Source organism: Equus quagga, chromosome 15 (genome assembly GCF_021613505.1).
Source record: "Equus quagga isolate Etosha38 chromosome 15, UCLA_HA_Equagga_1.0, whole genome shotgun sequence".
Lineage (NCBI taxonomy): Eukaryota > Metazoa > Chordata > Mammalia > Perissodactyla > Equidae > Equus > Equus quagga.
In genome coordinates this window covers 87,578,172-87,605,195 of record NC_060281.1, presented here as the reverse complement: position 1 = coordinate 87,605,195, position 27,024 = coordinate 87,578,172, and the positions used below count along the sequence as shown (strand labels likewise).

At 50.3% G+C, this 27,024-nt stretch overlaps 1 protein-coding gene across 5 annotated transcripts in view; it reads right to left on the bottom strand.

Moving 5' to 3' along the window:
• LIMK2 (LIM domain kinase 2) overlaps positions 1-27,024 on the bottom strand; it is a 54,921-nt gene that overhangs the window by 8,249 nt on the left and 19,648 nt on the right. For 2 of the 5 annotated variants that reach the window (XM_046640124.1, XM_046640128.1), the window contains 9 exons: positions 8,082-8,217; positions 7,299-7,408; positions 6,513-6,701; positions 5,183-5,288; positions 4,625-4,821; positions 2,740-2,926; positions 1,805-1,891; positions 977-1,108; positions 677-733 (listed from right to left, as the gene is read on the bottom strand). In XM_046640124.1, the coding sequence (XP_046496080.1) occupies positions 677-733; positions 977-1,108; positions 1,805-1,891; positions 2,740-2,926; positions 4,625-4,821; positions 5,183-5,288; positions 6,513-6,701; positions 7,299-7,408; positions 8,082-8,217 (1,201 nt within the window). Of the gene's footprint in view, positions 1-676; positions 734-976; positions 1,109-1,804; positions 1,892-2,739; positions 2,927-4,624; positions 4,822-5,182; positions 5,289-6,512; positions 6,702-7,298; positions 7,409-8,081; positions 8,218-12,344; positions 12,380-16,810; positions 17,233-27,024 lie in introns of those variants that run through there. The other 3 variants (XM_046640125.1, XM_046640126.1, XM_046640127.1) reach the window with 3 other exon arrangements.

Genomic DNA, 27,024 nt, shown 5'->3' with positions numbered 1-27,024 from the left:
TAAAAGCTCAGGGTTGGAAGTCAATTGACTAGTCCAAGCGCCTAGCTCTGTCCCTTTCTAGTCTCAGCTTCTCATCTGGAAACCAGGGTGGTAGTAAGGAATAAATATGCACATGCATGTTAAGTTGCTCGGCCCAGTGCCTGGCATATAGAACACTCAGCAATTATCACTGTTATTATTGCTATGTTTGGCACCATTATTTCCCAGGCAAAATAAACTATTTCCTCCTCTCTCCCCCCAAGTCTTTGCTGCTTTCATCACCCTAACCTTGGGGCCTCTCTGCCAAGAGGAACTTTTATCCAATTCTGACCATCCTCCAGGGCTCAGCTAGAACACACTTCCCTCTTCTCTGATTTCCTAGGTGGTGAGGTATTCTGCTTGCTGGACACCTCTGCGTCAGCAAGGGCAGGCCACCTTGTGCTAGTTTGCTCCTCCAGTTTGCCTTGCCCATATCTTGTTTTCCCTTGAAGATTTGGAATTCGTTGAGATAGCGTTGTGAGCTGAGAACAGCCGGCTGGGGGCAATTTCACTGGCACGGAGAGCAGCTCAATAAGTGCCTGCTGAATGACCCAGCAAAAACAAGCTGTCCAGGCTGGGGTTTCTGCCTTCCAGCGCCTGCCCACAATCTTTGCACCTCTCCTGACCCCCCGTTGGCAGGGTTGTTGGCAGGACTCACCATTCCAGAGGCGATGCCTTTGGCAAAGCTGACCTTCTGCTGCCAGGGGAACGGGTCCTGCAGGAAGGAAAAATGCTCATCAGAGGCTGTTGGGCCTATCCCCGTTGTGGTCCAGGCCCCACGGGTCAACATGGTCTGCCAGTGAACCCTCCCTGCCTGTGCCAAGCCCCGCCCAGCATGGCCCTTTGTAGGCAAAGCGGGGAGCCTCTCTGGCCCTTGTAGTTCCATGGTAGTGGTGACATAGGTATCCCACTGACAACCCACCAGGGCTCCTGGGGACCATCGGGGTGTTGTGCTCACCACACTGCGCAGAAAGTCCTTCAGCGTGCCCCCCTCAATGTACTCTGTCAGCAAGTTCAGCTTCTTGTCCTTGTACAGCACGCCAATGAACTTGAGCACATTGGGGTGGTCCAGGCTGCGCATCACCTTCACCTGGGGGTGGGGGAAGACACGGAGGGTAAGTGATTACTTCCCACTATGTCTTCCTCACCCCTTCCCTCTAGGGTGTCAGTCTGGTAAGTGTTACCTGCATCTCCTACCTCTCATCTTACATGATGGGGAGGAACACCTCCACATGGATGGAGATGGCCTCACAGGCTCACCCTTGGGATCTTGCCTTTCTAGGAATTGCACTGGGAGGAACTGGAGTGGGAGGGTCCAAGAGTGAAACAAAGGCCTGGAAGGCAGCACTTACACCACAGGTGCGCCCAACTGAAGTAATGGAGCAACTTGGGAGAGGCGGTGTAAGTGCTCAGTGGGTGTCACTTTTCTGGGAGGCCCCACTCCAGGTTCCCTTAGCAGGGTGTTCAGGGGGTCATTATAGCATCTGCTCTACTAAATTGGTCTGTTTCCAGGTCCATCATCCCCATTATCTGTGAGCTCCTGTGAACCACCTCTCACTTGTTACTGCATCCCTCATGCTCAGCTCGTGCTGTCTTAACAGGTGTTCATTGAAAAAATAATTATGCTATAATTTAGAGGGGCAGAGACCTTCCTCTAGTGCTCTCTGCTGCTCAGCCTTTAAGAAAGTGATTGCAAACTAAGTTTCCTCTTGAAAACACTGTTTAGTAAGGTCTTTCACCTTTCAATGGTGACACCAAATTCCTAACCCCTACGCCACCTTCGTACCTCAGTCAGGAAAGTCTTCTGTGTCTCCTCGTCACACCGAATTAACTCCTTCATGACCATCACTTTGCCCGTGGCTTTGTGCGTCACCTATAAGGAGGGAAATTGTTACCAGTGCAGAGACCAGAGGCAGTTCTGAGGAACCATTTGTGAAAATCTATGCAACTGGCCATCCCCATCCCTTGGAGGACACACTGAGCTGGATCAGACTGACAGAGTTCATGTGTAGAAGACACAGCACGGGGCAACAGGAAACTCAGAGGGGAGCATACCCTCTTCCCTGGAGAGCTGGGCATGCACAGAGGAGAGGCGAGAATCCAAAAAAGGGAAGTGCAGAAGGAGGCAGGAGGGGATGCTGCCAAGCCAAGCAGGAGCTCTGGTCATCTGACACAGGGGTGAGTCCCTTGGGTGAACAGAAGTCTGGGGGCAGGAGGGTCAGTGCCACAGACATGCACCAGGGAGCTAGGTGGGTGGGGTGTGAGCTCTTGAGCCCCACTGCCCCGAAAGCTGAGACACATGGCTTACCTGACCCCCCCTCCCAGCTCTCAGCAGAGGAGGAGGAGGAGAGAAAGAGAGAAGGTTAGTCCCTGAGACTGTTCATCAGGGAGGCAGAAGCCACTCTCCCTTATGCTCCCTGCAGCATGCCCAGCACTGAGGCCTCTGGGCACCTAAAAACACCCAATGACTGGAGGCAGGAGGGCCATGGGCACAGCTCGTCACAGCCCAGGTCTCCAGGTCCACCAAGCTCACTGCAACAGCAATGCTGCCCTTAGGTGGCCTGGGAGGGTGGGGGTCAGCCCTCACACCATCACCTGCAGCCAAGTAGGAGGCCTGGTGTTCTGCAGGATGTGGGGTGACGTTATGTGATGAGAACTCCCTGAAAGAAGGCGAGAGAAAGCTGGGGACACGGGGGCAGAGCAGCTACTGCCTGTGCTCACCTTGATGGCCTGCCCAAAGAAGCCCTTCCCCAGGACCTCCCCGTGGATCAGGTCACATGGCCGGAAGATCTGCTGTGAGTAGCTGCTGGAACAGCGGAGGGATTCTGAGCGGCTAATGTCACGGCTAAGCAGCAGGGGCTCCTTTGGGGAGCTGGGGCCAGGGGACTTGGATATGCTGTTACTGCGCCTGAGAACAAGGAAAGATGGAGGTAAGGATAGGGTAGTTCTCGGAGAGCCACCAGGAAATCCTGGAAGCAGGAACTTCAGGGCCACCCTGTCCATTCCAATGTCTGTAGTTCAGGTGCTATGAGGAGTGGGAGGGAGACCCACATCATACAGATGTGCCATGTTGGGGAAGCAGACATCAGTAGCTTATTTAAGCATGGTAAAAACACATTCAAAGTGGGAACCTTGAGTACTTCTCGTCGGGAACAATTGACTAGACTCTACTAGCTTATGGTGATCAATATATAACAGCACTGTAGATGGTAATCCACCACCTTCCATGTCTGCTTGATTCAAGGCACTAACCGGGCTAGAGTGATAGCCTACCATCATCCAAAAAACGGTCAAATGGGATTTTGGGATTTTGCATATCTTTGTACCTGTCTACACTTAACAAATTTTAAAATAAAAAGCATGTATGGTTTTTATAGCAGCAAAGCCAGCGTGTTTACATTTTTAAAAGCAGCCAGTAATAGTAATGGGTGAGGACTGTTCCTCTGACTTCCTGAAGAAGGGACAAGGTTGACAGCACTGCAGGCGAAGTGCAACCCCGCAAACTTCTCTCCAGGGCATGGTCCTGTTTCACTTGGCCTACCCAGAAAGGACCACTTGCAGGCTTCCTAGCCTTTGCTCTTTTGCTCTGCCTCCCCCCAACTGTGCCCACCAGAGCACACAAGATGAGCTGTCCCCTCTCCTGCATGACGGCCCTCCAGATATCTAAGCAGCTCTCTGGCCACCCCCACATCTTCCCTTTCCCAGGCCATGTGTTCTCAGGCCTTCTCTGCCCTCTGGCGCCCAGCCTCCACCAGCTCACTTGTGCTGATTGAGGCCAAGAGGGCAGTCAGGAGTGACGGGAGCAAGCTGTGGGGAGGGCCCTGAGTGATTCAGTCTGTTTGGTCAGGCGGGTGGATAAAGAACCCGATTCCTAGTGATACTAACGACACCTCACATTTGCTGAGTGCTGACCCTATGCCAGCACTGTGCTACTTTGCATCCCTTTCCACACTGAATCCTTACATAATTGGTGAGACAGCCACCTCTATCTTGCAACTCCACTTCACAGATGCAGAAACAGAGGCTTGGAGAGATGAACGATTTGTAAGGGAGGGAGCAGTATGGGATGTCTGCCTTGAGAGCTGCTGCTCCAGGCTCCTGTTCCTTCAGTCTCCCCACTTGGCACCTGCACCCAGGGCGAGTGCTCCCTCCCCATGAACCTGGACAACTGTGAGGTTTTGCTTGCTGGTCTCTCAAATGTAAAACAACCTACTTTCATCTCTTGCTTTATTGTTTTCAACATCCTTATTTATACTTATTAATCCTATCTGTGCCCCTACTCCAGCCTCTGAGCCCCATGTTTTTCTCACAGACCATGATCTCCTTTGGGGTCCAGCATTGCCGCCTCCTGTCCAGCTCAGAAGTTCAGTGGACAGAGCTTGACCCTCTGGTTTCTACAGAAACCTGGCAGACAGCTGGGTCAGATCACAAACAGGCCCTGACTATGAATTGTGATCCCCGTTGGGGGAGCTGGGTCAGCACAATCCTCATAGCCTGCCCCTAGTCAGCTGGTTCTCTTCCTAATTCTGCTGGCCTTCGAAAGCCAGCTCTGCCTCATCTAAGGGATTGGCAGGGGTCAGCACAGAACTGGGGTGGGAGGCAGCACCTCAGAGAACGTCTCCTCAGCGTCCCTTCCAAATTCTCCTTGGTGTCCAGGGTGCTGAGGGTATGGGAGTGTCTGGTGTTCTGCATGTGGGGAGAGAGCCGGGCATCCAGCCGCAGGTGGTCCAGGCGCTGGGAGACGGGGTCGTGTTCAATCAAGAGCTGGAGCGTCTGGCTGGTCTGGCTAATTGCATCCTCTACCTGTGGCCAAGAGCAGTGTAAGGCTGGCTCCCACAGGCTGTCCCATCCCAGGCCACCCACTGTCAGCCCAGATGATCCAAGTGCAGTGTGGCCAATGCTCAACTTGGCTAATGGTGGCCTCCAGCTGCCGTAGCCCCACGGTGCCCTCTGCCTGGCATCCTGTCAGCTTCCCCATCTGTCAGGCCATCCCTGCTGCCCTGGGAACATGCCAGGCTGACACAGGAGGTCACGAGTGGTCACAGACTCAGTGACAAGACAAAGAGATAGAGTCGGGGTGGGGAAAGGTAAAGGCCAGAGTCTGATCTCCCAGAAATCTATTTCATGTCCCACCCCTACGAGACTGACTGGACACACATGCTACCTCCTCCACTCGGAGTGTGCGGACGGGGGTCCCATTGATCTCCAGGATGCGGTCCCCAGGGTGGATGGCGTTGCGGTTGTTGGGACTGATGTGCATCCGGTTGACCCTGGACCAGACAAGAATTGAAGCAAGGCAAAGGCATCCTAAAAATGGGCCTGACCATTTCACACATGCAGGGAAGGCTCACCAGGCCCCAGGCCCCCGCTGACCTCCAAGGCCCAGGCTGCTCACAGGGAAAGGCAACACCCTTCACAGATGCCTCGTCTCAGTGAAGGGCACTCCACTCGCCCAGTGGCCTACGCCAGAAACTTAGATGTCATCCTCCCCATCGAGAGTTCCCTCACTGCCCCCAACCCTCACCATCTTGGAGAATCCTTCCTTCTATCACCAGTCACCAAAATCTCTCATCTGGATCTTACAACAGTTTAACTGGTCTCTACAGGCTTGCTCGCTTGCTCCTCTCCCGTCCAACTTCCATACCAGCCATCCTTCAAAAATGCTAACCTGGTCACGTCACCCTGTTGCTTAGATCCCTCGATAGACCTGCTGAGTCTTCATAATCCAGGCCCTCCATGATTTAACAGCCCCCTCTCCGGCTACTCCCAACCACCTAATCTACACCAGGCACAACCAGAGACTCCCACCTCTGCCCTGAACACAATTCCCTCCCTCTTTCATCTAATGAGGCTTTAGAGCAGACCTCAGCTTCTCCTGACTACCCCAATCCTAGCACTTCTCACCTATACTGCAAGCACCTAGTGCCCAGCACAAACTCAGTGCACAATCACGATTTACAGGGTTAGCAGCCACAGGTGGCTCTTTACTGGTATTAGACGGACACAGATTCCTTCCCCTTCTGGTCTCCGGCCTGGACCTAGAATGGAGGCTTTCTCCTCCTTCCTCCATTCATTCACTCAACTAACAAAACAATCATCAATGAACACCTACTACATCCCAGGCACTGTTCCAGGTCCCGGGCATGCAGTACTGAACAAGACTAAGTTCCAGAAGGAACTTGTGGGGAGGACAAATGATAAACTAATACACATGATTAAGCAGATAATTTCAAAGAGCAAACATGATCTGAAACCTGACATGTGAAAGGTGAACAATTCTGGCATCAAGTGTCCGGTGGGAAGCGGCCTAGGCAGAGAGAACAGTAAGTGCCAAGGCCCGGGTGTGATTACAGTATAGTGACCTCAAGGAGAAAGATATGGGATGAGGATGAAGGGAGCTCTGCATAAGACTCTGGAGTTCTGAGCCACTTGAGGCCCATCTATGGACTCTGCTCACTCACGAACCTCTGCTCCAGGGTTCCCAAAATACTCACTCTTTTACTTGCACAGTGGTGGCGTAGTTGGAGCAGCCACTCTCCACGGACACGGAGAAGCCCCGCCTGCCCTCAGTGGTGGCTGGCATGGAGATGTGTGTCACGGAGTAGGGCAGCTGGTCCTGAACAGACTCCGTGGAGAGCCTCTCAAACATGGGTGCCAGCACCACCTCATTGTGGCACTTCCCACTGGGGAGAGGAGCATAAAGGGGGCTCAGATCCTGGAGCCCCACCTGGAAGCCCCCAGCAGCCACTGCACCATGTGGCTTCAAGCAATAGCATCCACAGTCCCATTATGACTGCCCTTGCCATGATTCTAGCTGGCTGCTCAGAATGAGGAGCCTGGGTTCTCTGGGGCAGGCTGGGACTGCGGATGAAATGGCCTGTGTTCTCTCCACTCTGCCTGACTCACAGTGAGAACCCAGCCCCCTTCCTCTCTGGGCCTCAGCCTGACTTCATTGGTCAGTCGAGGCAGTTGGACTAAGTGAGCTCTAAGGGGCCTTTGCCTTTAATATTCTGGGATCCTTTTTCAAGAGCACCTTCCCAGCCATCCTCTTCCTCTGGGAGGACTGCAGGGCAGAACGTCGTTTTCCTCACAGCAGGTAAGAACAGAGGGCAGGGAAATGTTAACCGTTTTGCTTACAGGTTACAGAGCTGGTTAAGAGCATTGCTGATAGGAATCCAGTTCTCTGATACCCCAGTAGTCTTCCCACCCAACTCACACTGCCACCTGTCCCTCTCTATGGGCCACTCTTGTAGGGGAGAGATACAGGGCCACCATCTTACCAGTAGAGGGTGGCGTGCTGCACCAGGGCATATGCGTCCCCATCCTCGATGATCACCTTGCAGCTCATGCAGGCAAAGCACTCTGGGTGGTACTTGAACTCCCCGGCCACCTGTGAGCAGGTGAGGAGAGGGGTGGACAGACGGAGGAAGTGAGTTGTCACTGTTGCTGGAGTGAGGGTAGGGGTGGGTCAGTGATCTCTGATCAAGGATCTACAGATCCCTGTCATAATCTACCTCTGCACTTGAGCTTCCAGAGTAAGTGTCAGATTGGTGGCTCCTTGTCATTTTTGAGATTGCAAAAAACTGTTTTGGTCTCAGCCATGAGAACAAGTCCTCAGAAGTAACCATCCCCACTAGAAGGCCAACACAGGGTTGGCAAGTCTGTGACTAGGTTCAAAGCCCTTTGTTTAGAGCAGGTAGGGGAGGCGGTTGCGGTACCTCTCTCTGCCAGTCCATTCCGGGGTCTCTTTTTCTGATTCCCTAAACACAACTTAGGTGTATCCACCTCTCAACCTGTACTGCTCTCCTTTAAGGCCCGCATCCCATGGTATTGCGTCTCGTCCCTGCCTGGCCACCCACCCACTCCCAACGCCGGACTGTTAAGTCTTTGAGGGAAGGATCTTGCCTGGCTCAGGAGCTCAACAAACATCAGTTAAATTACTGAATAAATAAACAGAGAGGCCTTGATGAATGGCCTCAGAAGATGAATGTCCATGGAGAACCAGAGGCGCCTTCAATGGACTCTGATGACCAAGAGGGACAGAGGTAGAGGGACTCACTCACCATTACGGGCCCTGTCATCAGCAGAGAGCACCCATGGCAGAACTCCCCAAACTTCCCCCAGTAGTCCTTGTGGCAATAAAGCTTCCCATCCTTCTCGTAGTACCAGTTGGTGAGGGAATCCTGGCATTCTGAACACCTGAAAGGCAAGACAAGAACAGAAACTCTTCTGGATCCTTGGAACAAGGCCACACAGGCTGTGCCTGCCTTTCAGGTCTAACAACAAAATGGACAGACCTCTCTTTGATCCAAGGCCAGAATGGGGGAAAGTTACAGTTTACTGCTATCTCCCCAAAGGAAGCTGGTTCAGAGTGAACAAGACCCCAGAAACCAGCTCTGTATTGCCTGCCTGAGCTGGCAGACCAGTGTTTCTTAACCTCTTTGGGTCTTGAAACCCTCTGAGAATCTGATAAAAGCCAAGAAGCCTCTCCCAGAAAAATGCACATACAAGGAAAATGTGCACGTAATTTAGGTACAGGCTGTGTGTGTGTCAATGACTGAAGCCTATTCACGGCCCCAGTTAAGCACCTCTGGTCTAGACAGATAGCTTGATGAACCAAAGACGCTCAATAACCTCCACTCTTCCAAACCTGCCCTGTTAGCCAAGAGTACTACCGATGTAGCATTCTTGCGAAAACCATGTTAAGCCTCAAGAAACAACCAGGCAAATCTAGAATGTGGCTCATTCTATAAGACAGCTGGTCTTGACTTTTCCAAAAAGTTAATTTCTTGGGGGGGGGGGGGGGCGTTGCATAGGGATTAAAAAAGCCTAAAGACATAGCAACCAAATGCAACACGTAAATCTTAGATTTGATTGTGGATTGAAAAAGCAAACAGCCATGAGTGACATTTTTAGAACAATTACGGAAATTTGAATTTGGACTATACATTAGATTATATTGTGAAATTACTGTCAATTTTCTTAGATGTGATAACAATACTTTGGTTATATAGAAGAATTCTTAGAAGAAACATATTACAGTAATTAAGGGTGAAAATCAAAATACCTACCACTTGTTTTTAAACAGTTCAGCAAAAATACATAAATAAATACATTGTGTATATGTGTGTGTGTACACATATAGACAGATAAAGAGAAAGTGGCTTAAAGTTAACAAATGATGAATCTAGGTACAGGATCCATGAGTGTTCATCGAACTATGCTTTTGACTTTTCTGTTTATTTGGAAAATTTCTTTTCTTTTTTTTTTTTGTACAGATTTTATTTTTCCTTTTTCTCCCAAAGCCCCCTGGTACACAGTTGTGTACTTTTAGTTGTGGATCCTTCTAGTTGTGGCATGCGGCATGCAGCCTCAGCATGGCCTGATGAGCAGTGCCATGTCTGCGCCCACGATTCAAACTGCTGAAACCTTGGGCCTCCGAAGCACAGCACGCGAACTTAACCACTCGGCCACAGGGCCAGCCCCTGAAAAATTCCAAAATAAAATGCTGGGGGGAAAAAACCCAAAACTCCATTAGCATTGTGTGAGATGTACATGTTAGACCCACGGCTCCTTTCTCCTCCAGTCACCTGGTTGTGACGCTCCACCTCTCAGTCAGGTCAGGTGTGTTCTCAGGCCATGTCTGCACAGACAAACTCCTCCTTATTTCTGAGCCTTCCAGCACCCAGAGCTAAGAGCTCCCTGGCCTGCTGAGCCCATGCCACCTCTTTCTAGTCAACAGACTATTCTTCTTGTCAAGGCCTCTCACCACCCACATGAGCCATAGCCTTGCTTCTGAGAGGCCGGGTGGAGCTGCCCCTTGGTTTGAATCCTGACTCTGCCACTTACTAGTTATGTCATCTTGGGCAAGTTATTTCACTTCTCTGACCCAGTTTCCTCATCTGTAAAAAGGGACTACTGTGAAAATGAAATAACATGTATTAAAGTATAGATAGTTTATATAAAAGGCCTAGTATAGTAGGAACTCAATAAATGTTAAGTGCTATTAAAGATGATGATGATAATGGTATTGGCCATTACTCACATTATTGGCCACTGTCACTAGCTTGATAGCTTTGGACAACTTCTCTCAATAGCTTTTCCTCACTGACAAATGTGACTAATAGCATCCTACTACAAAGAGCCACTGTGAAGACTAAATAAGTTAATGTATGAGGAAAGCCTTTTGCAACCTGTGAAGGGCAAGGTAATTATTATAGTTTGCTTGTATTAAGTGTATTATTATAACTTGCTAGACATGGCTGATATAAAAGATAGATACATAAGATTCCCTACTCCACTTTCCAAGAGCTTATAATGAGTTGGGGAAGAGAAAGTCTAAACAAAACTTAACAATGCAAGCTGAGAGGTCACAATGGGTGCTACTACTTCTGGGCACTGCGGGAGGCAGGGGAGGGAGACGGGAATGAAGTGAAGCAGCTGTGGAAAGCAGCTGAGCTAGGGAGGTCTGGAGAAGCAGGTGAACCCCTCTCTCTGGAGTGCCCAATTCCCCATGGATGCTTAACAGACTGATGGCTTCTGCCATGAGCCATTCCCATCCTACAGCATTTCCTACTTGTCCTATGCATGCTGAACTTTAGGGTCTTGAGAGCTGGGTAGAGCATGAAGACTGTGAAGTGCCTGAGGCGGCACAGTGAGAACCATGAATTACAGGGGGTGGAGGGGAAGATCCCATTTTGGGCAAGCAGCCCCAACTCCTCTCAACGTAAAAGACATGCTGGATGAGCTCTGAATTGGGAAGAGAGAGACCCGGGGTTCAAGTTTGTGGGAGCTACATGCCCTTTCCCTCTCTAGGTTCAGTTTCCCCACCAGTAAAATGAGGGGATTACACTATACACCAGAACCCCTCAATTCTGTGCATATCTTTGTTTTTCCCTGGATGATCCAAGGTTCATATCTTAGCACCACCACTACCACCTAAGTGATCTTGAGCCAGCTACTTCACGTCTCCTCTGTGAAATGGCAACATCACCACCTGCCTTCGGGGTAGCAGTGAGGACTAAGTGCAGTTCTGAATGTCTGGAAGGTGCCTAGCAGAGGGCCAGCACTAGGAGCAGGGGCTTCCTTCTCGCCTCTCACCTTCTCACTTAAAGCTCCTGGGTACCTGTGTTTCTCCTTCACTAGACTGTGAGCTCCCTGAAGACAGGAACAGTGTCCCATTTACTCTCGGGAGACTCAGCACCTAGCAAAGGGCAAGGTGGAGTAAGCCCTTAGCAAATGTTTCCAAACTGAAAATGGTGGGAGCGGCAAGAACCAGCAGTCCAGGTGGAAGCACAAGGGTTCCATGGCTCAAGGTCACTAGGTCCTGCCCTTCTGTCTGCCATGGAGAAAAGTTGGTACAGACGTATTTGTACCCAACTGCAGGCCTGGGCCCTGTTACACCCTCGCAATGGTATGTGTGCCGCAGGGCACAAGAGAACCAGAACACGTCCTCCTTTCCATTGCCAATATCCTGCTTTTGTTTGCTGTGAGTAGCCTAGCTAGGCCCAGGAGAGGGGGCAGGGAGAAAAGCGAGTGCAGGCCTGCAGGAGAGCCACGCCAGCCTCCTGGGAAGACACCTGGCTTGAGAGCAACATTACCAATGCACATATCTGTGGAAGGAATGCCTCTGAAGGGCATGGCCAGCTACACTGCCAAAGTCGGCTGCCACAGGTGTCTCTGAAGAGCAGGAAGGTGAACAACTGATAGGAAAACTGGCGGGGGTCCCCAAGCTGTTTTGTCATAGAACACAAATGGTTCTTACGCCACTGGAGAAGTTGCATGGCAGAGTCCTAGTTTAGATATTAATAACAGCTACTGTTACCTGTTACTTGAATGCCAACCATCTCCTGGGCATGAGGTGCCTCGCATCTGCAATCTCTAATCCTGACCACACCCTGCAACGTGACAGGATGATCTCTATTTTATAGACTAGAAGACTGAAAAGCAGAGTCAAATCCCTTCTGCAAAGTCGCTAAATACATACATGATGGAGCTGGAATCCCAACCTATGAGTACTTGGCTATGAAGCCATTTCCACTGTCCATCGCCCGAGTGATGCAACACATCTACTAAGCTGGGCCTCGGGATTCGCATTTGTGAGAATAAGGAGGCTGGAGCCCCAAGAGCTCAAGTCCCCTGGAGAGTTAACACTCCGTGAGGCTTCTCCTTGGCATAATGATTGGCATAATCAAGGTATCTTCTCCTTCATTTAATCCACAGCGTTCTACTCCCCAGCAGTCTCTGCCCTTTTAAGAAAAGAATCCGAAACCACCTCTGGAAATGTAAAGTGCTACTCAAAAAAAAAAAAAAAAAAAAAATCCCACCTCAGATTCTCAGAGGCCATGGCCACAATATGTTCTTTCCAAGCCAAGGCTTTTTTCCAGCTTTCAATTTTTGGAAGTTTCCAATGAAAGTGAGAATCTGCCCTGGCTGCAGGCTCAAGGGCACCCAGCTTGGAGGTGGTGGAGCCTCAAACCCAGGGCTGCAGCATCAGTCACCACACTCTTCTGAGCAGCCAGAGATCACTGAGAGGCCCACATACATTGAAGGCAACCTCCAACACTCATCTTCCAAAGCACTCCAGAGGGCTTGGGTAGCTACAAAGTGAACGGAACCCTGGCATTTAGTTCAGTGGGCAGCTCAGAGCCAAACAGACTTTTTGAGTCAGCAGGGAACAGAGGTTTAAAAAAAGATAATCAGTTGAGATTCTCACAAATAACTCTTTTAAGACCCAGATCCATACTCCTTCTTTGCCATTTAATATCTGCATCACCTAAAGCCAGCTACTTCATGGCTGTGAGCCTCAGTTTCCTCATTTGTATACTGGTGATGATAAAATCTCATGGGGTTTTGAGAATTACATATGTACAAAGGCCTAGCATGATGCTTGGCTCACAGCAGGTGCCCAGTAAGTATTCATTTCTCTCCCTTTCCTCTTCAGTTTGAGGACACCAAGGGTGAAAGGAGACAGACCCCTTTCCCTCCTATGACCAAGCAATATGGATCTGCTTATCAGTGCAGAACCAAATTTCTGTGAGGAGAGAAGGTCCTAAAATGAATTATTTATCTAATCAATTAGAAATCAACTGATTACAATCAATCTCTATCAATTAGGAAATAGTTACTGTGCATCTAGGATGTGTAAGACCAAACAGGCAAGGCGCTTGCTGTTGGAGAGGAGCCAAGTGAGACAAGATAGAGGTGCAGCCCTCACTCACACGCAAATTCTTCAAACCAAATGTTTATAGGTAAATTTTCAACCTTAATGTTACGGGAACCAAAGAGTCACTATTAATAGTAGATTTACACATGTTAAACAAGCCCTCCCACATCCTAGTAAAGGCCTAGTTGGATGCTCATCGTTAGCCTTTTTTTTTTTTTTACAAGATTGGCACCTGAGCTAAGAACTGTTGCGAATCTTTTTTTCTTTCTGCTTTTTCTCCCCAAATCCCCCCAAAACATAGTTGTATATTTTAGATATGGGTCCTTCTAGTTGTGGCACGTGGGACCCACCTCAGCATGGCCTGATGAGCGGTGCCATGTCTGTGCCCTGGATCCTAACCGGCGAAACTCTGGGCCGCAGAAGCAGAGTGCGTGAACTTAACCACTTGGCCAGGGGGCCGGCCCCTCATCGTTAGCCTTCCACATGAGCAGACAGACAGCTGGGGCGAAGATTCTTCCAGCCCCTTGCCTGTGAGCTTTGACTGGGCTGAACGGGAGGATGGGCAAGCTTCTCTGCCTCAGCCTGAGAGTGCCATGACTGGGGATGCCAACTCTCCTCGAGGGCCCAGAAGGCAAATATAACAGGGGCCTAGAGACTCTGGTCCATCTGAGTCCAGTTTGCTATCACCACAGATCCCTTTACTATTCCTCCTTCCTGCAGACCCTGTAGATTGAAACAGGCTATCAATTAAGCTGTAATTATTATGGAATATGTTGTTATCCTGTTTAAAAAAATTAACCAAACATATAACAAGCCTCTGATCAGCAAGAAATAAGTGTTACCAGAGTGCGTTGATTCAGTTCCAACCAAAAGCCGGGAAGCCTGTAGTTTCAAGTAATTTGTGCAGTCATACTGCAGTTAAGGGTAGAAGCTCTGTTATTTGGAAAAAATGGAAAAGAGCTGTGTGTCTCTGAGGAGCGACAGGAGTTGAGGAGTTGGGAACCATTCACCTGATCCAAGTCCTTCATTTTTCAGATGAGGAGAAAAAGAGTCCCAGAGGACTTGAGGCAGCTGCCAAATGTTACTGCTGAGCCAGGCAGGGTTAAGAATAATTTTTCCCTTTAAACATGGGTTGCTTTAGAATACAAAGATGCACTTGTTTTCTTCAAGAGACAATGTGTAAACCAAACTGATTAAATCAATGTTGGGCGTTAAGGGAAATTCTATAAAAAGAAAAATTTAATTTACCTCTTTTATAAATTCCAATTTGAAGTGTTTTCTTACTTGGGAGCACTCCTGTAATTGCATCTCACCCCTCACACTAGTGGCACTGGCAGAGGAAGACAGTGCACTCTGCTGAGCATGGCCTGTCAGGCAGGGGTGTACAGGGCACAAAAATTACATTCTTCATTCCCGCTCCCTCTTCCCTCCCTTGCGTGCTGTCACGCCTGATCATGTCCCCGTGGAATCTGGTTGCGTCACTTTCTTGCAACCACAGCCCCAGAAGTCCTGCGGACTCTGTACTCCCCCAGAGGCGTGAGGTCAAGGACTTAATTTGTTCTACAGAATTTGGCAAAGGTCTTATTCAGGAGCCCAGGAAGTCCAGCCCCTCTGCTCTGTAGAAGAAACTAAGGCCCAGGAAGGGGACAGGCACCTGGTCAGAGAGCAGCCCTGGAAGATGCCCTGTAATAAAGGAGGGGGCTAATCGTATAAGCAGCTTTCTGACCAGGCAGTGACAGTGATGACTGATTAGACTGATACCTGGGAGAGCAGAGGGTCTGGGTGGTCCCTCCTGTGGGGCACAGAGCCCAGTGTGCTGGCTATCTCTTCAGAAGTGGTTTCAGGAATGTGGCCTCCCATTTGGGGGAGGGTCTATAGTGACTCAGTCAGTCAGTACCCCTCTGACTTCAGCTGGGCAAACAGAGCTGGTGATGGGGAGGGGTTGTCAGGGTCCCCCGAGGGGCTGGGGCAGAACAAGACAAAGGACAGGCAGCTCTGGGCAGCAATGGTGGCCAAGCCCTCAAAAGTCCAGGCTGAGAGTTCATTATCAGCTCTACTTCTTGAGAAATTGTATCCTGCCCCCAAAGATTAAAAGGGGCACAGCATGCCTGACTCCTAAGGGAATAACCCCTCCCCCAAGATGCCTTTCCAGGATTAAGAGTAAGAGGGATTAATGAGGCTCTGGCCTAAACTGGTGGCTACTTCAAACACTTGGCATCTTGACTCCACGTGGTAAAACCTGCCTCCTAAACTCAAGATCAATTTCCGAAGGCTCTTCAGAAAAGAATCTCTGCCATCCCTTCGACATGCCAGGCAAACTATGGGGGCCCTTTTTCTGCTCTCTCTCTGCTAGGAGAGGAAAGCAAACCTGAGAACACCCCTGGGGGAGGTGCGGGCAGAGGGAGGTTCAGCTTCCTGAAGGATGAGAAACTGGGAAGACGGAAAAGCCTGGCCACAGTGACCCCACATGAGAACTGTTGCCTCATCTGTAAAGTGGGTATACGTAATATCTTCAGGCTGTTGACAGATCAAAGGATAAAGCGCCTAGCAGGATGCCTGGTAGTGTCAGCACTGAGGACCAGTTCCCTTCGCCCTCCTCCAAATCCAGAGGCTTCCCACCACTCTACCAGGGTCCAGTAATTCCGTGAAACCACATAGTGTTCTGCTTTTCTGCCCAGGGCACAGCCACTTGACTAGTATCCCAGCAGCGAGGTTTGGGCATGGGGTTGGGTTGGGAAAGCCAGAAGGGAGAAGTTGACTGGGACCACTGGTGAGGGGGAGGCAGCCCTTGGAACAGGCTGCTCCCAAAGAATGAAAACAAGCCCCACCCCAGCCAGGAATGGCTCCATTCAGAAGGGACCCTGAGGGCTAGAAAGCCCCTGGGGAGTTTCTGTTGGAGATGGGGCGGGGCAGAGAGCAAAGAAAGGCAGGTCAGAGGTAGAAAGTTTCCACATCTCTCTGAGAAGGCCCACAGAAAAGAGGCCCCCCTGGCTGCTTGGGGGCTGGAACACTCCAAAGGAATTGCCCCGGTCTCAGCAGCACTTGCCCAGGCCTTTCCCTAGCAACTGTACTCACCTGGGAGCTCAGAAGCCCTTACGTGCTTGCCATTAAGAGAACAAACGTTTACAGAGCACCTACTGTGTACTACCAGGTTGCCCACACCCAGACCTTGCCAGCTTCCACGCTGTTTGGCAAAACCTGCCCATCCTGCTTGTTGGGGCAAATTCCTGGGCAGGCGGCACAGCCTGCAGGTAAGACATGTGAGAGCTAGAAGAACAGCACCCTATTTGTGCTCTTCCCCCCGGAAGCAGTAAGACCAAGAGTAGGCAGCGTCAGCGGCATCTTTTGGAGGCTCTTCCAGGTGTGCCTGGGAAGGAAGGAGAGCCAGAGTTCCCCAGGAGCTTCCTTCTAGGCATATCCCTCACCTCACCATTACCAGAACATGGTAGGGAACCCTTGCCAGGCCAGTTCTGCTTGGGAACAGATTCTCCTGGCTTCTGCTTGACAGAACTGATGGCCAAAGGACAAATGAAATCTGAGAAGCCGATTCAGGGAGGCCTCTGCCCTCCCCTCAGGACCAGGGGCCAGAAGAGGAGATGGGGAGGGGGGACTCAGAGCCCAACTCACCGAAAGGGGTCTCTGGAGGTGAAGTAAGCCGGGACGGACAAGTAACTCCCCATCTTCTTCCCACACCAGATAAACAAGCTCAGCTGCAAACCCGTCTGGGAGTGCCTCAGGCTGGCTGCAGACGGCCACCATGACAGGCCCAAGGCTCTCGGCACCTCTGGCTGCGGGCCGGCTGCCCAGCGCTCACCTCTCCCTCTGGAGCAGCCGGAGGGGCATGAGGATTCCGGGCCACTTGCCCCCTGGCAGATTCCCGCAGGGGCTCATGGCTGGAATGGCTCCTCCCCAGTTCTCGGAAGCTCCGGCGGCCCCTCGGGACTCCGGGAGAACCACCTCTCTGCGGAGGCTACACACACACAGGCATTCTTGGGCAGGGACCGGTGACTAGCTAAGAAAGAAGCGCTGCTGTCAAGTTAGCCTTCTTCTCCAGTCCCACCCCTGATGAGGGAGGGAGGGAGGAAGAGGAGGGGCTCCTCGCGGAACCGAGGTGTGTGGTTGGAGCAGCTATTAGGAAACAGACCTTGCAGGCAAGGGGTGGAGCTGGGCTGGAGGGAGGCTCCAGGCAGGCGCCGCAGACAATAACCAGGACTGGCTGAGCGTCCATCCCTGAGCTCAGGGAAGGGCTGGGCAGGAGAGAGGCTGAGCTTATCTGTCCCCAAGTGTCCCCAGCCTGAGGAGCTGCGTAAAGGACAGTAACTCATCTTGGAGGTGAAGGAAAGCACAGGATACCAGCTCTGGGCCAAGCCATGCCCCCAGAAAGCGGTGGTGTGTGTGTGTGTGGGGGGCGGGGGGTGGTTTGGTGTCTCTCTGGAAGGAGAGGCAGGTCCAGAGAGTCGCCTTCTGGGCTCTCTGCTCTGGGCTGGCATCTACTTGGTCCTGGTGCTAGAGTCCCCATTCGTCCCTCCCCTGGCCTGGCCCAGGGACAGCCCCAAGAGCTGGCCAATGGGGACTGCTACTCCACTTCTGGGCAGAGCTGTGCTGCGGATGAGGAAACAAGGCCCAGTATTAACTGACACCTGATGTTTCTCCCTGTGGCAAGCACTGTGTAGGCACCCTTTTATTTCCCCGCCGAGATGGGAATTATCTCCACTTTAAAAACAAGGAAAGTGAGGTAGAGAGTTATCAGGTAACTCACCCAAGGCCAAAAAACTAGTCAGTGACAGGGCTGCGATTTTAATGACGGCCCATGTTGACTTAGAGCTGGGGCTCTCAGCCCCTTAGCTTCACTGGGCCTCTTCAAAGGGAGACACCTCCCTCAAAGCCCTTCTGCAGGTAGGAGAGAGCACAGGGACTGGAGCGCAAGTCACCCATCCCTCTCTGTCATCCATCTGCCTCAGTGGGCAATGGTACTTATTCTGCTGTGTTCATGGTAACCAGGCTTCTCAAACTGAAAAACGGGGCATGATGGACAAGGCCCAGCGTGCCTGTGGGGATGATGGGCCTAGGTATCTGGAGTGGGGGCCTGCCTGAAGAGCCCTAGCTGTGCGGATGGCCAAACCAGAGCCCAGCACTGGGAAAGCCCCTTATCCCCCATGAAAAGGGGAAAAGCAAGGCTGCTGGAGAAGACTGGGGCGTGTCCAGACCTAACTTGGACTCAGGGGAGTGACACCAGCTCTCTCCCACCAGGCACATACTCCTCTCCACTGCAAAGAGCCACAAGTCACCCTGCAACTGCTGTCTCTCATTGCGAACTGTGACAGCAAAGTCTGTGGTGAAGGTGGTGGCTGGGTTAAAAGGGAGCCTTTTCTCATTCCGCTGCTTCTTGGGCACAGGGACAACAACGAATGTGATGAGAGATTGGGTTTGCACCCTGTTATAAGCTACCATTTATTGAGCAGTGAATATGTTTCAGGCCTGTGTTATTAAGTGCTCTGCATCTGTTATTTACTATACCTTTTTTTTTTTGAGGAAGATTAGCTCTGTGCTAACATCTGCTGCCAATCCTCCTCTTTTTGCTGAGGAAGACTGGCCCTGAGCTAACATCCATGCCCATCTTCTTCTACTTTATATGTGGGACGCCTGCCACAGCATGACTTGCCAAGCAGTGCCATGCCCGCACCGAGGATCTGAACCAGCAAACCCCAGGCTGCCGAAGCGGAATGTGCGTACTTAACCACTGCGCCACCAGGCTGGCCCCTCTTATCTACTACACTTAAATTGCCAATGTATGAGGTAGATGTTATCATCCCCATTTAACACATGAGAAAACTGAGGTTCTGAAGGGTTATGTCACTAGCCTGAAGACACAGCTGGTAAGTGGCAGAGACGGGTTCTAAACCGCGTATGATTCTAGAGCAGGAGTCAGGACACTTTTCCTGTAAAGGGCCAGAAAGCAAATATTTTAGGCTTTGCAGCCATTTAGACTTTGTCATAGCTATCAACTCTGTCACTGCAGTGCGAAAGAGGCTATATATAAAAAGTAAACAAATGGACATGGCTGTGTTCCAATGAAACTTTATTTACGGACACAGAAATTTGAATTTCATGTCCCACGAAATATTCTTTTGCTTCCCCCCACAACCATTTAAAAATGTAAAAATCACACAGACTGTACAAAAACAGACAGTGTGGGCTACAGTTTGCCAACTCTGCTCTACAGCAATGCATTCAAACACTCTGTTTACTGCCTCTAATAGTGAAGACCAGCTTTTGGCATATGGGCAGAACTCAGCCACGTCTATCTACTGCCACAGAGACAACACACTCCAGCCCCAGAGGCAGCCAGTGGGGAGCGGGCACTGGACGAGCGCTCCCCCCACACCAAGCACTGCTCACAGCACTTACGTGTATGAATAAATTTTAATCCACACTGTCAGTAGTGCTGTGATTTCTGCCTTTTCACAGAGGAAGAAATCAAGGTACAGAGAGGTTAAATCACTTGCCTGAGGTCACCCAGCTGCATGAGAGAGAAGTGAAGCCAAGATTCGAACCCAGGCTGCCTATTAATGAGCTCTACCATTGCTATGCTGGAGCCCAGCCTGGGCCCAGAGCCAGACTGTCTGGGTTTGAATGCGACAATGCACTGCACGTAAGCCTTTGGCACAGAGTCTGGAACACATTAAGGGCTGATAAATGTTAGCTGCTAATATCATTAAGACTATTGTTACTACCACTAAGGGCTAGCTATGTGGCCTTCAGCAAGTCGCTGCCTCTGTCTGGGCCTTGGTTAGGTCTCTAAACAGCTTCCAGCTTCAACATTTTGCAGCCCATGAGGTTGCAGAGGACTCCTTGTTTTCCTTGGATCTCAAGTTGAGTTTAAACCCCTTGAGCTGGCCCTGAGATCAGGATCCTAGCCTGGGGGCCACACAAGAGCCACAGAAGAGGTGGGGCAGGGTGTGAGGGGGGAACGACACACGGGATACTGAAAGGCCTGCCCAGCTGGAGAGTGGGAGCTCTCTTTCTCCCAGCGACAGAGCCAACTATTTCTCACCAAAAATCTATTATGTTCCCCTGTAATTCGATCAGGCAAGAAGGGGGCCCCAAGTTAAGTCTGGAACTAGCAAATTATCTTCTAATTGCACCCTCTGATTTCCATCTGATGAACAGAGTGCGGGTGGAAGAAAATGCAAGCCACAAAGAGACTGGGGCCAGGGAGCCCGTGAGCATAACTCCTCCTGACATTTCACACAGCTCCGCCGTTCCAGCGGCGGCGGGTGCAGTGAGTCGGTGTCTAGGAATGTGAGCAGGAGGCTGCAGGCATTCTCCATTCCCCCCACTCCCCTTCAAAAGGACTCAGTGGGTGGGTGGGTTGGTGTGTGGGGAACTAGTAAGAGGACTTCTCAATGCCACGAAAACTGCCTCCTCCTGGCAGAGGGGCAGCCGTCTCCCCATGTCCTGAGCTGAAGTGGACGCCCCTCCTCGGTGGAATCCACTTGACCCTCATAAATCCAGACTTCAGGAGGAACCACTGAAGGATTGATCACCAGATGCGATAAGCCGCTGGCCGCTCAGACCCAAGCGCGTGGTTCCTCAGGGCCAACTTCAAAGGGCCCAAACCACCCAGAACTGGGAGGTGAAAGGTCACACTGGAGGATATACTTCCCCCGCCCGCCCTTGGATACTGCTCTTCTAGGTCCCCAGAACAGCTGGCAGAGGGTTCAGCAGTTACAGCTGCCAGAGGCAACTGCAGGGATCTTTGGGCTGGCAGTTACGGACAGGATAAAATGGCAGGAGAAGTGCTAATCTCCTGCACATTTCACAAGCTGGAAACCTGGCGGGGAGCCGAGCAAACCGACTCCTCGGAACCAGCTGAGCCACAGGGCTTCAAGGCATCTGTGAGAGGCTAGGGACAACAGCCTTCAAGGTCAGCAGGCCCAAGTGAGAGGCCTGGGGAGGAGCGGTGAAGGACTGAATCACCCACCCTCTCCTCGAGAGAAGGCGCTGGTCAGACAAACTGAAGTCTAAGGAACTGTGTTCGTGTGGGGCCCTCTACGGGCCGGGAGGACTCCAAACACAAAAGGAAACTTCAGGGGACTCTGCAGCTTCTGAAACCTTGAAAGGTGAGCACTGCCATCCCCATTTCCTGATCAGTTCTCCTGCCTCTGCTGCTGTTCTCTTCCAACTCGCTTTCCACACATCTACAGCAATCACCTTTCTTTTTTCCTTTTTTTTGAGGAAGATTAAGCCCTGAGCTAACATCTGCTGCCAATCCTCCTCTTTTTGCTGAGGAAGACTGGCGCTGAGCTAACATCTGTGCCCATCTTCCTCTATTTTATACGTGGGACGCCTACTACAGCATGGCTTGCCACGCAGGGCCATGTCTGCACCTGGGATCTGAACCAGCGAACCCCAGGCTGCCAAAGCAGAACATGCGCACTTAAGCACTGCACCACCGGGCGGGCCTCCAATCATCTTTCTAAAACAGCAGTCCTAGGGCCAGCCCAGCGACAGAGTGGTTAAGTTCACACGCTCTGCTTTGGCAGCCCAGGGTTTCGCCAGTTCGAATCCTGGGCGTGGACATGGCACCGCTCATCAGGCCATGCTGAGGCGGTGTCCCACATGCCACAACTAGAAGGGCCTACAACTAAAAATACACAACTATGTACCAGGGGTGCTTAGGGAGAAAAAGGAAAAATAAAATCTTTAAAAAAATAAAACAGGAGTCCTAGAAATTCCACTATGAGAAACTGTGCCTAGAGAAATACGCCAAGACATGTATCCAGCATCCTAGGAACAGACTACGTGTCCATCAAAAGGGGTGAGCTAAATACTATAACGCATCCACATAACAGAATACTATGCAGCTCTTAAAAATAATGAGGTAGATCCATGTCCTGAAACAGAAATTGTCCTGGGTAAGGTGTTACATGAAAAGGCCAAGTATCAGAGAAAGTGTACAGTATAATCCCATTGTTTAAAAAGTTGATGTGCATAATCCTTAGAGACCACCTAGAAGACTCCACTACATGGTTATGAGTCTCTCCTTTACAGCAGTGAGACAAGAAGCAGGGATAAAACAGCATCCATGTTCTACCATTTTGATATTGTTTACCTTTCTTCTTACACTTAAGCGCTGCTTTTTATTTTTTTATTTTTTGGTGAGAAAGATTGGCCCCGAGCTAACATCAGTTGCCAATCTTCCTCTTTTTGCTCGAGGAAGATTGGTGCTAAGCTAACATCTGTGCCAATCTTCCTCTATTTTGTATATAGGATGCTACCACAGCATGGCTGGATGAGCGGTGTGTAGGTCCGCATGTCGGGTCTGAACCTGCAAACCCCAGGCCGCTGAAGCAGAGCACACGAATTTAACCACCCACCATGCCACTGGGCAGGCCCCAAGTGCTGCTTTTTAAAATGATAAATGGAGGGGGCCGGCCCGGTGGCGCAGCAGTTAAGTTCACACGTTCCACTTCTCAGTGGCCCGGAGTTCACCGGTTGGGAACCTGGGTGTGGATATGGCACCGCTTGGCAAGCCATGCTGTGGTAGGCATCCCACATATAAAGTAGAGGAAGATGGGCACAGATGTTAGCTCAGGGCCAGTCTTCCTCAGCAAAAAGAGGAGGATTGGCAGTAGTTAGCTCAGGGTTAATCTTCCTCAAAATAAATAAATAAATAAATAAAATTTTAAAAAAGAGTCTAAAAAATAAAATGATAAATGGATAACAACAAAAAGAAGTCCCATAAAGCAAAAACCTCCTCACTCTTTTTTCCTAGTGCTCTTGTCCAGAGGCAAATCCACCCTACGTGCACAGCACTCAGGACCGCTGGCGCTGTCTCTTTAGCTTTTCCACCAGGGTCACCACTGTGGCCCCCTCCTGCCCCACTCCGCTTCCTGGCCTGGCCATGCAGGCTCTCGCCGGCAGTCCCCAAGCCTTTGCTCTCTTAGCTCCTCTGCAGCCTCCCACATCTCCAGCTGGTGGCTGTCGTCTCCTTTTTCCAGGCCCAACTCCAACAGAGCACTCAATCTTCTCTGGAAAGGATTTCCGTGACAGGTCCCCAAGCACATCACCACAGGAAGCGCTCTGAGCCTGTATCTGTCTACCTCCAATCAAACTACATGGAGCCCACACCAGGCCCACAGCTAGCAATTCAGTTTACAAAGGGCTTTTATGCTCATCATCTAGTTTAGTCCCTGCAACAACCCTGCGAGGAGCACCTCCAGCACAGACAGGGCAAGGGAGGCCTGGAGATGGCAGGTAATTCATCCAAGGTACTGCTGGGAAGGGCAGCGCTGAGAGGAAAAGCTGGGTTTGCTGACCTCAAACCCCACGCCCTTTCCTCACCACGAGCCTTAGCAAGGTGTTCAGGAATCCCGCCTCTCCAACACAGGGCCCAAAACTGCGGCGTACGTTGAACTCCGGCGTCTCATTTTTCTAGATTTCCTGCCCACATTCCTGCTGTCAGGATATCATGAAAGAGTTTACCAAATGCCTTGTGGAAATCAAGAGAGGGTCTCATGACTGGCAATCCAGTGAAAACACAAAGTCAAGTCTAAGTCACAACTAATTCACTCCTGCCGAATCCTAGCGATCAGCTCCTTTTCTAAGCGTGCAGTGTCCACCTATTCCATCATCTACAAAATTCCACAGAATTCCATCAGAATTTGTCCACAAAATTCCCTCAAGAGTTCTGTGAAGGAGTCAAGTCAAAAAGACTATGAATTTACTTTTTCCAGGATCGCTTTTTCTTCCTTTTTGAAAACTCAGCCAGTTAGCCATCTCCATTTTCATTTCACTAAGAGATCCCCAGTGCCCGGTATATGGTAGGTATGGAACAAATAATCATTATACTTAGGGTGTTGCCCCCATTCTCTACGGTTTCTCAAAAGTTACTAACAGTGGTTCTGTTACTGTGCTAGAAAGGTTTTTTTCTTTTTCTTTAGTTGGGAAACACATTTTTCTGGTCTGAAAATCTAAATGCATTTCATGTGACTGGGTACCCTCACACATCTTGGGCTTCCTGTCCTCCCTTCCTAATTTCAAGTTCACGAGCTGTACAGTAAGGAACTGGACTAAATCCTTACGCTTCTATCTTGATTTCCACAATAGTCGATTAAGGTGGATACCAAGGATTGTCTTTTACCTGGTGTTTGTTAACATGACACCAGGAAACAGAGGTCGTGGACACTTAGCTCTCACTCTGCAAAACACTGACCGAGTTCCACAAGCCAGGTGCTGAGGTGGGCTTGCTCCCGTTTGCTCCCATTGAATTCTCATAACTCTGTGAGGTGGGGCTGTCATCTCCTTACGGATGAGGAACTGAAGCTCACAGAGAAGGCTGTAGTCCAAAGTCACAGGTCTAGGAATTGGCAGAGCTGGGGTTTAAGCCAAGTCTTTGGATTCCAGGTCTGAGACACTAAAGTTGCCTCAAGTAACTCCTTTACACTTGCTATTTGATTTATGGGGGTGCTTCTGAAAGTGTGGTTGAAAGAGCAGCAGCATCAGACTTCTCCAGGCAGAAAATGAAGATGTCTGGCCCTACCCCAGGCCTACATACGAAGAATCGCTGAGACGGGGCCCCATAATCTGCATTCTTCAATAAGCCCCCATGTTTCTGATGCACACTGAAGGCTGCAACCACTGCTTTACGCTTTCCTACATGCGCGTCCACTAGATTGCATTCTACCCTCACGCTAACCCTGAGAGGCAGGCAGGGCAGATCCCTACTGTTCCCTTGCTACAAATGAGGAAATGACTGTAAGACAGGTTGTTCATCTTCTTATTCTGGATGCAGCTTAATAATAAATGTTTGCCGGTTGATATTTTGTCAAGCCTTGGCTCGCTGGGGACTTTCACCTTCCTGGTACTGTTCTTATTCACTTGTAACCCCACAGTAGCTGCCTCTCTCTTTTCCTCAGTGACGCTGGAGTGGTGCTCAGGGTATGGTGGGAAAAGGTGACTCTAGAATTCAGGGTCATCTCATGAAAAGGCCACCTTGGTAACTGAAACAAGTTAAAAAACCCCACAAAGAACACAAGGGCATAAGCCAATTTCAGAACCAGCTTGTGCTGCTGCCAGCGTCAGTGCTACTGAAGGGAGTGGAGCGGAGCAGTCTCTGATCTAATCAGGATCACTACAGGGCAGCCTCAGGAAGGCATGACCAGGAGACGACTGACATGCAGAAGAAAACTACCCTAATTCAAATCTGGCGTGAGGAACTTGGAGGCTTTTCCCTGTAACGGTGAGGAGTGTGGAGAAAGAGAATTTGTTAGCACCCCTCCAGCAGTGCCCAGGGGAGGAGAGACTGGCCCTTGGCGTAAAAAATACAAGGCAAATTAGTACCGTGGGCTGCCGCAAGGCAGAAGGCATGCCATCCCTTGAGGCCTTGGCTTTGATGGTTTTAGACTTTAGAATAACATTTACACACAGAGGTCTTATTCCAGGCCCCGACTTCAAAACAAAAGTGCTTGCCTGGGAGAATACTGCAGAGCAGACATGGTGATGGTGCATTTTGGACACTTACCCAAGAGTCCAAAAAGAAAGGTGGTCATTGGACAAAAATATCATCCATTCAACAAACACTGAATACCAACTCTGTTCCAGGCACTCTGCTAAGCTCTGGGACACAAAGACGAACTATATATGGCTCCAGACTTGGAGAATTTCATACTCCAGAAGTGATGTTAGATGTGTAAACAAATACTGATAAGGCTCTAACTGAGGTACGAGGAGAATAACAGCGAGGGAGAAAATTGTCCTCTGATTGGTAGGGAGGGTGAAGGTGGACTTGGGGAGGCTCCTCCACAGAGGACGGGATGTAGTGGCTGAATCTAACTGGCTGATTGCCGGGCAGACAAGAGCATTCCAGCCTGAAGGAGCAACATGTGCAAATGCTCAGAGGCATAACAGTTACAGTTACTGTAAATGGCAAGGAGGAATACAGTATGGTCCCTAAGCTGCAGTGCAGGACACATGTGAGGAGTGATCAGGGAGGAGGCTGGGACAGTGGAAGAGAGCAGGCGCAGATCACGATCACCAAGCACCAAGTCTGCCAGGTGAGAGTCACCCATAGGCTGTGAACAGTTATCAGAGGTATTTAAATAAGCAGAGGTTCCCAACGAATAGAATGTAAAGCCTGAAACACCAAAGACAGTGTCAGTCTTTAGTTGCCAGTTTGTCTCCCTGAATGGGCATTTATGCCTCAAGTCTATAGGTGGCTGCATGTACGTCCACGTGGAGTCCCTGGCTAACTAGTGTTCACTAACAGCAGACTATGGCTTCGTCCTCAGGCCACATCTCTACCGAGCTGGTCATTTTAACAGCTGAGATTTGCCTGTATTGGCTGTAAGCAAAGAGGAACGGGGTCACAGCCTCTTGTAGACAGACAATCATCCATTGTTGCTCTGTGATACTAACATTAGAAAATTGAGTGTCTGACATTCAGTGTCAAATGCTTTGTTCACACAGATATTCTTCTTCTGGCTGCGCCGGGGGAAAAAGTGCTCTGGACACCTTAATTAATCTCTGGGTAATGCCAGGAGAAGAGCCCCGGCCTGGCAGAGAAGACCTAAAATTTGAACTGCCTAACAACAAACTTGCCGTGTGATCTGATGGAAGCCATTAAACCTCTCTGGGCTTCAATTTCTTCCTCAGCAGAAGGAAGATGTTGGGTGAGCAAAAAACTCCACACCAGTAGGTCAATGCTGCAGGGAGCAATGAGGAAGGGGTTGTGGTCAGAGAAAGGTAGGCTGGCTGACCACCCAGACACTGCTCCAAGGCTGGCATCACCTTGGTGAATGATGCTAATTTGGGCCTTGTTTTTGGCCTTTTAGGTCCAG